At 31.2% G+C, this 14,599-nt stretch overlaps 1 protein-coding gene across 2 annotated transcripts in view; it reads right to left on the bottom strand.

Moving 5' to 3' along the window:
- Positions 1-14,599, bottom strand: part of ROCK1 (Rho associated coiled-coil containing protein kinase 1) — a 114,041-nt gene that overhangs the window by 53,254 nt on the left and 46,188 nt on the right. For both annotated transcript variants that reach the window (XM_074276269.1, XM_074276261.1), the window contains exons 5-11: positions 14,398-14,573; positions 14,011-14,095; positions 10,471-10,615; positions 10,028-10,166; positions 6,965-7,056; positions 4,940-5,099; positions 1,230-1,296 (exon numbers count right to left, since the gene is read on the bottom strand). In XM_074276269.1, the coding sequence (XP_074132370.1) occupies positions 1,230-1,296; positions 4,940-5,099; positions 6,965-7,056; positions 10,028-10,166; positions 10,471-10,615; positions 14,011-14,095; positions 14,398-14,573 (864 nt within the window). The remainder of the gene's footprint in view (positions 1-1,229; positions 1,297-4,939; positions 5,100-6,964; positions 7,057-10,027; positions 10,167-10,470; positions 10,616-14,010; positions 14,096-14,397; positions 14,574-14,599) is intronic.

Consider the following 14,599-nt stretch of genomic DNA (forward strand, 5'->3'; position numbering starts at 1 on the left):
CTGCATTAAGACCACAATACCTTTTGCAATTTAAAATAAAATTTGAAAATTATTATTCTCCCAATATGAAAAACTGAAACTCATTTTCAAAAAAATATTTTTAATTAAATTGCAGCAGCATCTATGCCCTCAAGGAATTTACTTTTTATAAGAGAGAAACAACACAAAAATCAGTTAGTGCACACGTGATAACTTTAAGGAAAAAAATACTAAAAACTACGGTAAATCAGAGAGATTATGGTTAACATTTATATACTGCTTTAAGTATATAAATGCAAAAAATTAATATTTACACATATATACACACAAATAAAATCTCCTTTGATAATCATAACATTGTTTAAGAGTCAGCTATTATGATCTTCATCCTATAGATGAATAAACTGAAGCTGAGAGTTGAAGTGACTAGCTCAATTTAAGAAGTGTAAGTTGAGAAATACACTGTTGAAGTCAACAAGGGACAAAGCAGCTCAAAAAATATTTAAAATTATAGTACACCTTTCACTTTATAAGGAGAAAGTAGCTATCTAATCCTTCCTTCTGTAGATGCAAGATATTTTAAATTCTACACTTCCTAAAGAGAGCTTCTAGTTTGCTTTGTTACCAATTACTATGTTATTAAATGTTTTATTATATGTGGAAGGAAAAACGGTGCCCTGCACCATACAGGTTCTAACTCCAAATCTGTCAATATTATCTAACTACCCTTACACAAGCCACTTACCTTCTCTAGACCTTTCAGTTTACTCATCTGAAAAAGGGGGTAGACAAGGTGATCTCTAAGGACTTTCCCAATGTTATGATAATTTTATATTCAGAGTTAACAGTAAATTAAGAGTTAGACCTTTTATGCTTTTTGGGGGGTTCTACCACCCCTGTCAATTCATTTTTGGATGAAAAATTCCAAGGGGAAAAATTATATATTTCAACATGGTTGAGAAAGAATATTTTATCTCTCACCAGTTAATAAACATTATTATTGACAAGAGTTTGATAAGTTGTAAGGCTCCCAATGTAACAGTAACAAAGTGTAACAGTAACAAAAAGAATACTGGACTTTCCTCAATTTAAGTATAATTCACATATCAGATGCCTCTGAAAAATACTACTTAACAAAAAGAATTACAATTTACACTTTATTCACATTCAATCATACTTAAACCATATAATATTTCCTACTTCCACCCAAAACCTTAGTCAACTAATAATCATCATGAGAAAATACATACCAAACTTTTGTCTATATTGGAGGTGGTTCTATTATCATTGGGATTGGCTGAAGATACAGATAAATATCTAGTGGAGAAGAGTGGAAAAAAGGTTTTAAATGTTATTTTAAAAACCAATATCAGTGATCAAGAATTGAATCTACCACATATGCTAAAGATACACACACACAAAAGAATACATAAATAAAAAATTAAAACATAAGAATACCCTATTTACTGGAGTCCCCAAAGTTAAAAAAAAAGTCTTATTTGGAATGGACAATATATACTGATTACCTTTCCTCAATTCCTGACCATCTGCTGCCTATCATTCTCAATCATTTTCTTCAAGATCCCAATTTTGAGCATTATCCTCTGACTCTCCCAGCTCTGATTGTTGAATTTTTACCTTTATTTCACCCAGAAATGGGCTTTCATATAAATTTTCAATCATCTCCTCAACATGCCACCATGTGTTGCTTCTGGAATCTAGTTCCTTTTATGTGTTGCCTTCTTTATGGAATAATAAGCTCCTTGAAAGCAGGGACTGTCTCATATGCTTGGATTTCTATTGCCAGAGCTTAGCACAATAGTAATCCCTTAATAATAAATGCTTTATCAATCTACTGTCATTCAGTAAAATAAGATAAAGGGGTATGGAACTTGAAATGTTAACCTCAAACTAGTCAGAATATCAAAAATTTTGGAAAAAATAATAAAACAAAAGTTTCTGGGCGACTGGAAGAATCAAGCAAAAGGTTAAAGTCTAAATGTTGATATAATACAATGCCACTTCAAGTACACAAAGACATATATAAAGAGAATGGAATAGCTCTGAGAGAGGACATAGGAAATATTAAAGTAGAATATAACAGGTATTCAGACAACAGTCTGATACAAAATGGAATATTTATAATATGCTTTTTAAGCATAGTCTTCTTCAATTCTTAAGATTATATGAAATAGTTTTATCTCAGCCTCTCTCAAGAATTAACAAGTGGGGAAAAAAGTTTTAAATACAGTTATGGAAAATGTAAAGAAAGTTACAAGCATAAGTTTTCTCCTCCCTTTTCCAAAATGATTTTTTTTCTCTCATCTTCTTTTGTCCATTTAATAGAGTCTTTTGGAGAAGAATAGAATAATTAGTAATTCCAGAAGATAAAGGAAATGAAAAACAATCAAACTTTCTCCCTGAGTGCTAGTCATAGTTTTCACTATGAAAGCTGAGTCATAATTCAATAGTAAAAGTTGTTTCAACTTGATTAGACCATATTTGACTTTTGTAATCTTCTATTTCACTTCAGAGAGAAGGCGATTTAAAAAATAAACTTCATGGTGTTGATAGGTCTGATCAACATAGGGAAACTTTACTGTGTGAACATTTACAATGTTGTTCAATACAATATAAATACAAAATACAACAACAAATCAAATAAGACAATGCTATCAATCACTTAATATATATTTTTGTAAAGATCTTTTATATTTATATAACAGAGATATTTTTAGATATCAGAAAGAGACTGGGCTTGTTACAGAAAACTGCTAGGTAAGAAAACTTCTATTAATGTAGTTTGGGATCTTTTCTGTGATCATAAATCTCTCATCTTTTAATTATAAAGCTGAAATTTGAAGCCCAAATTTAATCTAATTTCATCATTTTAAAATTGATACAAAATACCAGCCTGCAAGATGTGTTTTGTTATCAACATATATATTCATATTATCTTTACTCTTATCTAAATCAATGAGAAAAATTCTGACCAGCATAGATCTCTGGGATGACATATTAAAGACCTTAAGCTGACACCAAAGCAGAGATTTATTTTCTTTCCTAAGTAAACATCCCATATCTGTAACTTTTCTACTCTAACACAGGTCAGGATTCTCATTTGGATGGTCATAGTTTTTTCTGAGATATTTCTGTATTTCTAAAAGTACTGTATCCCTTCTGATAATCTAGAAAGTAGAAAAGCATCTGAAGTCCTTTACCTTCTCTTCATTGAGAGAGACTAGCTTTTATTTTAAGCAAAGATAACAGCAACTTGGCTGAAACAGAAATACAAAACATTGTATATACTATATAGGTCACTACAAAATTTGCCTTGCAAATGAGACCCTCATTCCATTGTTATTCTTGTTAATAACTCCTGGAGATTCAAGGATAAAGTATAACTGCAAAAAAATTATAAAAGGCAAAAGAGGCCCTTTGGGGGGAGGAAGCATGAGATGATTTAGATAGGATACAAGGCAAAGAGATAAAAAGGCTGTGTGATTTTCAATCATAGCTACTTCCCATCACCAATGGTAAATATACTGAAACCAGAAGGTAGCATCTATCAAAAGAATACTGGTAATAGAAAAAAAGATTACTTTTGGAAAGTTCCGTAGTCTATATTTTGATGCAGGATTCTTATAAATGACCAAAATGAGGTTTAACCATTTTGGTACAGAAACAACAACAACAACAAAACCCATTATTAATTTTGTGGATTTCGTTATTAGAAATATATAAAACAGTTTATTTTCTTATTTTTCTGAGATGGCCATGAAAAAGATTTGGCATGTTTTATGAAAACGTGCAAGTCAAAAATGAAAAATGTCATATTGAGGCTATAAATAAGGAATTTAGGAAGCTTCCAAAGTAATAAAGTTAATTTTAAACCTGTTCTATTGAAATGCATATTCACTATTAGGGTAGATAGGTCCTTTGAGCAGAAAAAAAAAATTTTTTTTAAATAAGCAGGCTTAGTTTTTAGTAAATTTTGTCCAGCAGCTTTCGGCCAAAGGTGCCTTCCTGGTTCTCCCTTTGTGGTTCCTGGGTTTTCTTGAGGCTCTCCTTTTGCTGCTGCCTTGCTGCGGAGATGGCTTGAGAAGCGTCCTGTCACCGCTCCTCCTCAGCACAGAGCGCAGTCTTTGTGATGATTATTTCTCAGAAGGCCTAAACTTTCTAACTTTCCAATTGTAGAATATAAGAGTTGCAAAGGATCTTAAAGCCTACTTTAATCAAACTAAATTCATTTTGCATGAGAAAACTGAGAGAAAAAGTAATTTAGCTCCAAATCACAAGTCAAACAAAATCATAATCCAGACATTCCGACTACCCAATTCGGCGCTACTTCCTCTAGCACACCTCATTTTCTAGTCATATTCTAACTAAGCTTTAAACAAAGAAATACTAGGGGCATCATATTTTATATTTCCCCTTGTTGATACATTCCTGGTACTTTTTCAGCAGTTAGAGCAAGTCACTTTGGTGTTTTGAAACAAATATTAAATGTTAATGTTAACTGATTGATATGTTTCAAATGTTTAATAAACTAAAGTTTTTAGGTTTTAGTAATAGGCTAATTCTAGCAGGAAAGGAACCAATATATTCTATTAAAATAAAGAAGGCTTGCTTTTGAACTAGAATTAAATATATATCCCAAAGTGCTAATAATTATGATTCTTTGATGGTACTAATTTAATGATAGTAGAATTTCAAGTTTGTATGATTCTAAGATTTAATTTTTATCCAAATTGTTAAAATTAACCATATCTCTTTGAATTTTAGCTTTGTTAAAATAATATGAAAGAAATTAAATAAACAATCCTGTAGCTTTTCTTGAAAAGACAGAAAGTGGATTTAATATTATTAAAATAGCTTCCATGATCTCAAATATTATCTATGAAATAATGATTCTACTATGCCTACTGCTACTAATAAAAATACTTTTTAAAGTACTTACCTACGATTACTGTAATATGTAAATCCTACAAAAGGTAGTTGATTGCCAACAAAAGCTTTTGGAATGGGAAATGTTTCTTCTTCTCCTTTGTCTTCTTCTAAGTCATCAAAATTACTAGTATCAATGTCACTACTGAGATCAGGTACAACAGGTGCAACAGCTAAGGATAAAAGAAAACTAGTTATTTGGAGAAAAAGTAAAATAAATACCCACAACAAATTTAGTTTCTGTAGTGTTCTATAGTACATAAAAAATTTAAAAAAAAGATGTGCTTCTCTCTATAATACCTCTAATATCACATTTAACATATAAGTTGATAACAATTTATACAGCAGGTATCACAGAAGATTTTTATTATACGAAGGAGCTAACGTAGAGTATTAAACGTAACCAAGTAAATAAAATACCGATAATATCACCTACCTACTAGATTGTGATTATAATTGGTTATAAGAAAGTATTTTGTATAAAAAACCTTAAGTCATTACAAAAAGATTTTATCTTTGATAACCATTACTCCCCATTGTTTTCTGAATTAGATTGGAAACAGAATTCAGAATCAGTCATTTCAACAATAAAATATCACATTAATAATTTTCATTTCTTACAGCTGATAGCAAGAACAGCTAATACTCATATAGCTCTTAGTATTTGCCAACTACTCTGCTAAACACTTTATCATTATTATCTTATTTGATCCTCATAACAACCCTGGAAGGTAGTTGCTATTGTTATTGCCATTTTACAGGGGAGGAAACTGAGGCAAACATGTTAAGTAATATCAAGTATCTGACACCAAATTTGAATTACAAAAGTTAATCTTGCTATTTGATAATTAATTGATCTATTCTTATTACACGAAATCATGAGAAATTCTGTGAATATTCATGCTATTAGTATGTACTTTTCATACTATAGATTAAATGACATTTGTCATGATGAAACTATTTAAGTATAATTACAATTATGATAGTTCTTCCTCAAGCTTAATTAAAAAATTCAGGAAAAAAACATCTGCTATGGAAAGCCTTGTGGTTTTATAATACATAAAAATGTTTGACACTCTTAGGAACTATAGTATAAAATGATTTTCAGAAACTTAAATGGATTTCCTAAATGGTAGCAATAAGTTCTCAATGGGATTGATTAGTTATTTTCCTTAAAAAGACACTGGAACTATACAGAGTTAATTGATTAGCTTAACCAGTGGATTAAAGCACAAGTCATTAACACAGTTCCTTAATCACTTAAGTAAAACAAATCCAGAAAGCAATCTAGCTGTCTCTGTGGTTTCAACCAGGCAAATAGCATAACTAACACCAGGAAACTATGCTCAACTCAATCAACTAAATTGATTAAAATACTTTCTTTTCCCTCCTCTTATTATAGTTAAATAATTTTTCTTCTGCTAACTATGCAGATGGACTATTAATGCTCCATTTTTTTTATTATTATTATAGCTTTTTATTGACAAAACATATGCATGGGTAATTTTTCAACATTAACCCTTGCAAACTTTTCCCCTCTTTCCCTTCATCCCCTCCCCTAGATGGGAGGTAGTCCCATACATCAAACATGTTTAAGTATATGTTAAATACAATATATGTATACATATTTTATACATTTATCTTATTGCACAAGAAAAATCGGATTTAGAAAGAAGATAAAAATTACCTGGGAAGAAAAACAAAAAAAGCAAGCTAACAACAACAAATATAAATATAAAATAAAATTCCTTTTAAAAAATATCTTCTGGATCTGTATTTTGTTCATACTAACAAGACAGGCAGCCATAGTATAGCAGAAAGCTAGTTGGCCTAAAACTCATAGAAGGGCACATTTTCCTGCTTTTGATAATCTCTCTCAATATATGAAATAGGATTGATATACATAACATTTGGTTTATTTGTTTTTATGCAGACACAAAAATGTACACATAAATTGGAATAAATTTTTTGGATAAAAAATCATTTATATGTGCACACACATGCATGTGAAAGGGTAGAATAAAATGTAATAACTTACTATCTCGAAGAGTTTCCCATGCCCACTGATCATTTTTGAAGAAGAGATGTCGTTTGATTTCTTCCACACCATTTCGTCCTAATCTCACTTCCCTGTTTTAAAAAGTTAGTGACACAAGACAGTTTTAAAATTCTGATAGTTCACAATTATATGACATTTTACAGTTTATAAAAGTTTCTCATATACAAATACCCTTCCCCACAATCATATAGTACATAGTAAGAGCATGTTTGTTATAAAATGGTATATAAAAACAGAAGACTATAATATCCTAAATCCTGATTAATATAAACTTTAAAAGATTATTTCTATAATTCTACATGATTTATTTTGATCATATCCCAAGTTTAGCTGATAACTGAAGGAAAAAAATTAGAAAGGAATGACAAGAAATTTTAAGAAATCTGTTAAGATACATGGTTTTTCACATGTAAAATGTATGGGATTACCTGCCATCGGGGGGAGGGAGTGGAGGGAGGGAGGGGATAATTTGGAAAAAAGAATTAAAAAAAAAAAAAAAAAAAAAGATACATGGTTTTTAATTAACAATTAGAACTTACACATGAAGTGTCTTTATACATAATACAATAAGTTCACTTTCTTTGATAAATTTTTTAAAATTCCCTTAATATCCTAGATACAAATTTGTTCATATTGGCCCACTTTTGAGTTGTTATTTTTTTTAAGAAGTAGGAAATTTTTATTTTGTTCAAATAAAAGCTTTGCTTTTTTCTACTAGCTTCTGTATGAATTCTATCTTATTTATATATATTATTCAAAAGTGGGGTAATTGGGATGATCTGTACTTGTAGAAAGAAAATCCCCCCAAAATGAGACAATAAAATCACATAAGTCACAGTTATCATTTAGAGTACTCAGCATTTTGAAAATAAAGTGCTTCACTGAGGAAAAAGAAAAAGAGAAACTGGCTTCAGACATAATTCAGAAACAAAATTCAGAAAGGAAACAGGTTTAGAGAATGAGCTGCCCAAGGAATGAAGCTAGTTAAATGGAAAAGTCAAGTCTAGAATTCATTATATCATGCTGTACTTGTCCCTCTGGATCTCTCTTAAGAAATAGAATGTTCACCAAAACAGAAGCAGTGATATTATCTGTGGGCCTAATATCACACATTTGAAAAGCTGAAGTTCAACTGTAATTCCACAAACAATAGGACATTTATCTACTTTCCTACAAAAGACAGATAAGACCAATGATCTATTAAAATGATAAAAGTTAAATTTTAAAAGTCCTCTGATTTATGCAGGAACTGTCTGTTAAATAGGATAAATTCCAATAAATTGGGATAGACTGTTTATTCTGAGTAGGAAGCAGAGTAGCTTTTAGGCTTTTCTTAGTCCTTATCTTCCTTGAATTTTGTGTAGTTTTTGACACAATTGACAATACCTGCTGGTCTCTCCTCCCTCAAGACAATGCTCTTTCCTGGTTTTCCAGCTATCTCTCTGCCATTCTTTGAGTTCTTTTGCAAGATCTTTATCCAAATGTTACTTCTACTCTTCTGACCTCATCAGTTCCCCTTCAACCTCACTAACTCCCAACTCCTCATTCCCATAATCATTACTAATGTAGATGACTTCTAAATCTCTCTCTATCCTTCATATCTTCCCAAACTCTACTTCCATATTATACACCAAGTGCTAGGCATTTCCACCCGAATATTATATATCTTGAATTACACATGTTCAAATAGAACTGATCTAGAAGTCAAACAAAAGCTGAACAGTGGCTTTATTTAATGGTCAAGAGTAGCTCCCCATTAAGGTATAAATTAGACCAGAGATTCTTAAACTTTTCCCACTCATGACCCCTTTTTTCCCCCCATGCAACTCCATCTTGAATCTGAGCCAAGGTGTTTCTGACAGCATTCATGCACGTGCAGGGCAAAATGCGCAGCATATTCTATGTCTAGAACTAAGGCTACAATTAAATCACATGATGCAACATGGGTAAGCACCTCCAGAAACATCTCAAATTCATTATGCATTTCATTTTGAATCGACTTTTGGTCATAGAGTTCAGAAACCTTTTACTTTTGCCAAATTTTTCATAACTTTCATATCATTTTCATGATCCCAAACTGAGTTGTGATCCACAGTTTAAGAAGCTTTGGATTAGACTACATAAAGTCTGACATTCTTCCCAATTCTTAAAAAGTGAAAAAAGTATCTATTCTTCTTATCTGGCTGCTTTTCATTCTACGATCATTATTATTTCCATATCCCTCTCTCCTGAAAATGAATTAAGTAAGTATACAAAGCTATCTTTCTTAAACATTCCATGTTGTTGCAAGATGCTAGCAATAAGATCTTTAAATTACTGCTAACTCAATCCAGTAAGGAAGAAGATGAAACTTGGAATTTTCAGATTAGGAGTTAAATTTACCTATTCCTCAACTTTAGAAAACCACATTTCAAGAAACTTAGATGTTACTCATTAAAGTTCTGTTCCTAACTAGTTATGTAACCCCAGGAAAATCAGGGGACTGTCAGCTTTTTTCATCTGTAAAAGAGAAGGCATTAGGATAGGTCAGAATCTCAAAGCCCAAACACATAGCCTCATCTACAAGAAATATTATGTAGCTCTTTTGTCTTAGTGAAGAGAACTAAAGTTTATGCAATACAACTAGACCTTAAACTTAAAATACATAACATAAATATGATACCAATGAATTCCATAATCTTCAAAGTACAGGTAAAATTCCATGAATCTATGATTATGACTTATTTATTGCTGTACTTTAGTAAAAAGAAGAGAAAAGATCAATGATTAAGGTTGCCAAGAATGGCAGATATAAAATTACAAGATTCAAACACAGGATAACATCCCCTTTCCCTACCACACACCTTGTTTTAGATTAAAATAAGAAAGTTTACAACTTCCTGGAATTATGAACGAGTCACCTGATGATTTAAAATTAAAACATCTGATATTATAAGAGTCTAACAGATAAAATATAGGTCTGCATTATAGATAAGATAGTGAGTAAAAATCCTCTTAGGATTCTGGTTTTAAAATATTTTGTCAGCTTATAAGATACTTTACCTGTCTGTAAGGAAGGCACAAATAAGATTTTTTGCTTCCTTTGATATATCATTATCATCAGGAAAGGTAAGAGAATTCTTATGGTTCATAATTTTGCTATATGTCCCAACCAGTGAATCTGCATAAAATGGTGTATCACCTGAAAAAAAAAAAATATAAGAAAACAAAATTTTCTACATTTAAACCATGAAAAACAAGTTTGAAAGGCATTCAAATTTATATGTGATACCCAAGTTAAAGCTAAAAGACATGCATATTTGGTATGCAAAAGATGCCTATATATATAAAATATGCCTACTAGCTAAATGATTGACTAATAAAGCTTTTTTGTTCCACATAAACCAAAAATAAAGAGATTAACAAAATAAAAGTTGAAGAAAATAATTCAAGGATGAGTTTTTTAGGAATAAACTGTGCTATATATTAAGTTCTGCTTTACTCACCTACAAGCATTTCATATAAAAATACGCCAACAGACCACCAGTCACATTCTCGCCCATAATAGCCATCACCACCTTGGGATTTTAATACTTCAGGAGAAATATAGTCAGGTGTTCCAACTGCTGTATCACATCGTACCATACCTTCCTATAAAAAAGTGATAATATAAAGGTAAATCAAATATAAACATAAATTCACTCATACAAAGGAATTTTTTCCTCAATAAAATCTTTTTATTATTACTTTTGAAATGGGAAATCAGTAAAGGTCTTCCTCCTTCATACCCTATAACCATCCTGTATTCCCCACCTTCCAAATTATACAGAAAAAGCTATCCATCTGTCAAGTTTCTCTCACATCAAGAATCTACATAGAATATTGAGGTCATTTTATTCTGCATATTTCCATAAATCTGACATTTACTCTATCCCACAACTGACTAAATTCCTCCAACTAAACCCCACATCTTGTACCTTCTTACACCTGTCTTGCAAATAACTACATAAGTAAGTGAAAAGTTCTTTCTGCTATTTTGATCAATATTGTCATACTTATTCTATCTAGTCACATTCTTTCCCCAGTCCTTATCCTTTCACTTTTCCCACTATGTCCTCTGGATTTTCTTCTATTGTTTAAAAAGTACCTAGTATGTTCAATTTCTTCCTCTTTTAAAAACATATCTTCTGGCACTAAATGAATTAAGACATCCTTCACCACCATGCTGAGTGAGTATGAAAACACATGGGATCAGAATGACTCTCCTAATTCCTTACTATCCATCACCATCATGCAACACCCTCATCTCTCTCTCTCTGTCCTTTAAAATTCATAGAACAAATGGTTTACTTCATCCTATTTGGATCCTTATCCTTGTTATCTACTGGCTTCTAAGACCATGTCTTGCCTTCCTCAATGAAAAACACTTAGTTTCTTCCTTTCCACCCCAACTATATAATTCCTAAAAATGGAAAAAAATTGATTATGATGACTAATATACTGGTATCTGAAGTTCATCAACCTCCTCTGTTTTGGTCCTTTGGCTCCACTTTTCCTCCAACCACCCCAAAAAATGGACATGGCACATTTTAAATTTTCCTGTTACCTAAAACTTCTCCACCTCTAATATCCTTAACCCTGAAATTCCTTTTTCTGAATATAATATCTTGTCCTTCCAAGTCTTCTGTCATATCACTACAGCTAAGCTTATCTTTGCCCACATAATAACTTTAGTTCCTTTAAAGCAATCATTATGCATCTAGAGCACTTATTACTTGTCTTATCTCCTTCTCCATTATCCCGGTTCTGACTTCTTTGTTTCTCCTTGGATGGTTTTGAATCCATAGTCAATAATGCACTATTCTAAGATGATAAAGTCTTAAGACTGTCAATGTTAAAAGGCCTAAGAAAAGGCAGGTATACTGGTACACTGCTGGTAGGATGAATTGATCCAATCATTCTAATTTTAATGGACTTGGAATGGAAAATGTCAATCCCATTGAGAAACAGAACTCCGGAGACTAAATGTGGATGGAAGCACATTATTTTCAACTTTTGTTTGTTCTTTCTTTTTTGCCTTTTGGGTGGATTTTTCTTGCACAACATGACAAATATGGAAATATATTTAAAAGCGTAACACATTTTTAACCTATAATAGATTGCTTACTATCTTGGGGAGGGGAAAGGCATGGAAGGGAAGGAGAAAAATTTGGAATGCAGTTTTACAAAAATGAATATTGAAAACTAGCTTTACATGAATTTGGAAAAAAAAATGTCATATAGGATTTCATTATATTGGGAAGGGTGAAAAAAGGAGAGGGAGAAAAATTTGAACACAAGGTTTTGCAAAGGTGAATGTTGAAATGTTCTTGGAAAAATTAAAATACTATTAAAAAAACCCAAAAAACCAAAGCATATTGTCTATATCCTTAAAACCTGGCATCACCATCCCTTCTCTCTTTCTACTGTTCTAATCCTATTCACCCCTAATTTTAGAATCTCTCTCCTCTTACCATTATCACCTTCTATACTAATAGAATGCTGTTAGAAAATATCCCAAAATTGCATAATGAGAGAACAAATTCATGCTGGCTAATTTTAACTGAATTTTCATTGTTGGATGGCAGTCTTTTTCATTTAATTCTCTACCCATGCCATAAAGTAGATATTCCAAACCTTCTCTTCTCTCCTCAAGCATCTATTCTCCCACTCCTATTATTAGTTCTTCTCAGTAGATGAACTTAAACCTTCATTTTTTCTTTATACCTCCCTCATCTCTCAGAGCATATTTTGATATATAAAATCCCATTTCATTTAACGATCTACCTTATATATCAGTTTTTTTCTAAAAAGTTTCTTGTTTTTTGTCTGACTAGCTACTGTAGTTTTAGCACTTACTTATTTGGTACATCATACTTATTTGGGTGTTCCTATTTTATCCTTCATATACACATCCCCATTAGATGGTAAACTGGAAACACTGTCATTTTTCATCTTTTATTTCTAGCACCTAACACAATGCCTTGCACAGTATCTGCTAAATATCACTGAACTAAATTAGAAACCTCACAAGTAGAATTTATAACTTTAAGATAAAATATCTTTGAGGAACCATATATACCCTCAATAAATAAAAGCATTAGTTATAGACAGTTAAAAGATCTGATAAATGATTCTTGAAAATACAAAGACCAAAAGAGCAAATACAAAAATACAACTATCTATTGACATCTTATAAAAAAACAAGATCAACTGCCACCAATTATACAAGGTTTTACTAGATTCTTCATTTCCTTCTCCAACATTTACCTCAAAGCTGTGGAACTTCATAACTCCTTTGGTAAAATTTTCTCTAACACATTATATATAGGTGTGTGGCTTATGATGTACTTTCTATAATATACTATAAAACTAAGAGCTTAATAAAGGTTTACTGAATAAATTCTATAAAACTTGCCCATTTATCATTTTTTTTAAAGTACAATAAAACCTACAGTGCAAAAACTGTCAAGAAGGATTTTCTCTTAATATATAATAAACTGATAAGCATATTTTCTCAGAAAAAGGGTAGTTATTCACTTTTTGGTTATACATTTCTGATGAACCTTAGATATTAAAATAAGGTCCTCTTTTGATGGGAACAAATAAAGCAATAAAATATAAGTAAAAAATTCAAAGGTAAAATAAAATGTAAAATTATAAGCTCACTGACAGAATATGTTGGAATCCAGTTACAATACTGATATAACAATTTAGTAATATTAGAACTAATTCCATTTTAGTTACCAATAAGTACATGTTATGAAGTTGTTATGAAGGATTTAATAAATCTGGCAATCTACACTTACCCTAAATAGAGAGGAAAAAATAAATCATGAACAAGTTCTTTATACAGCATTGCTACCATGGTATCCAGTTCAACAAATAAAGACAATCCACGTCAATACTGCAGAAGCCCACATAAGGTTAGTAACATCTGTAACATTTTTTAACAATGTAATTTTCTTTCATTTGGCTAAACCATGTTTATATCAAAATATACTAACTTTATTCATCTTCATACAAGTACCAAAATCAGCTAGCTTCAAGTGACCAGATTTATCCAGCAGCATGTTATCAGGCTTCACATCTCTAGAAGAAAATAAAACAAAAACAGACTAATTCTTAATACAAAATATTTTTGGCAATCTCTTTTATATTCTGTGATTTAAGTTAAGAAATTAGAAAGAATATTATCATAAGTACTATTGATTACATGAATGATATCTACTCTAAAGAGACTGCAATGAAAATTATAAGCTAATGATACCTGTTTTCAAAAAGAAAGATAAAGCTTATGAATTTTAAAAGATAACAACCTAAAATGCCAGTACAACTGAAATCATTTTCAGCTTTTTATTTAAAAAAACCAAGAAAATGATTAAAAATCTTACCTATGAATAAAGCCCATTGAATGGATTGCATCCAAAGCAAGAACTACTTCCGCAGTATAGAAACGGGCCCATTTTTCAGGCACGTCGTAGTTGCTCATTAAATTAACAAGATCCCCACCAGGCATATATTCCATTACCATGTAGAGATACCGATCATCTTGGAATGCATAATATAGCTATTTAAGACACAAATACAAATTAG

This window comes from Sminthopsis crassicaudata, chromosome 1 (genome assembly GCF_048593235.1).
Source record: "Sminthopsis crassicaudata isolate SCR6 chromosome 1, ASM4859323v1, whole genome shotgun sequence".
NCBI classification, from domain to species: Eukaryota; Metazoa; Chordata; class Mammalia; order Dasyuromorphia; family Dasyuridae; genus Sminthopsis; species Sminthopsis crassicaudata.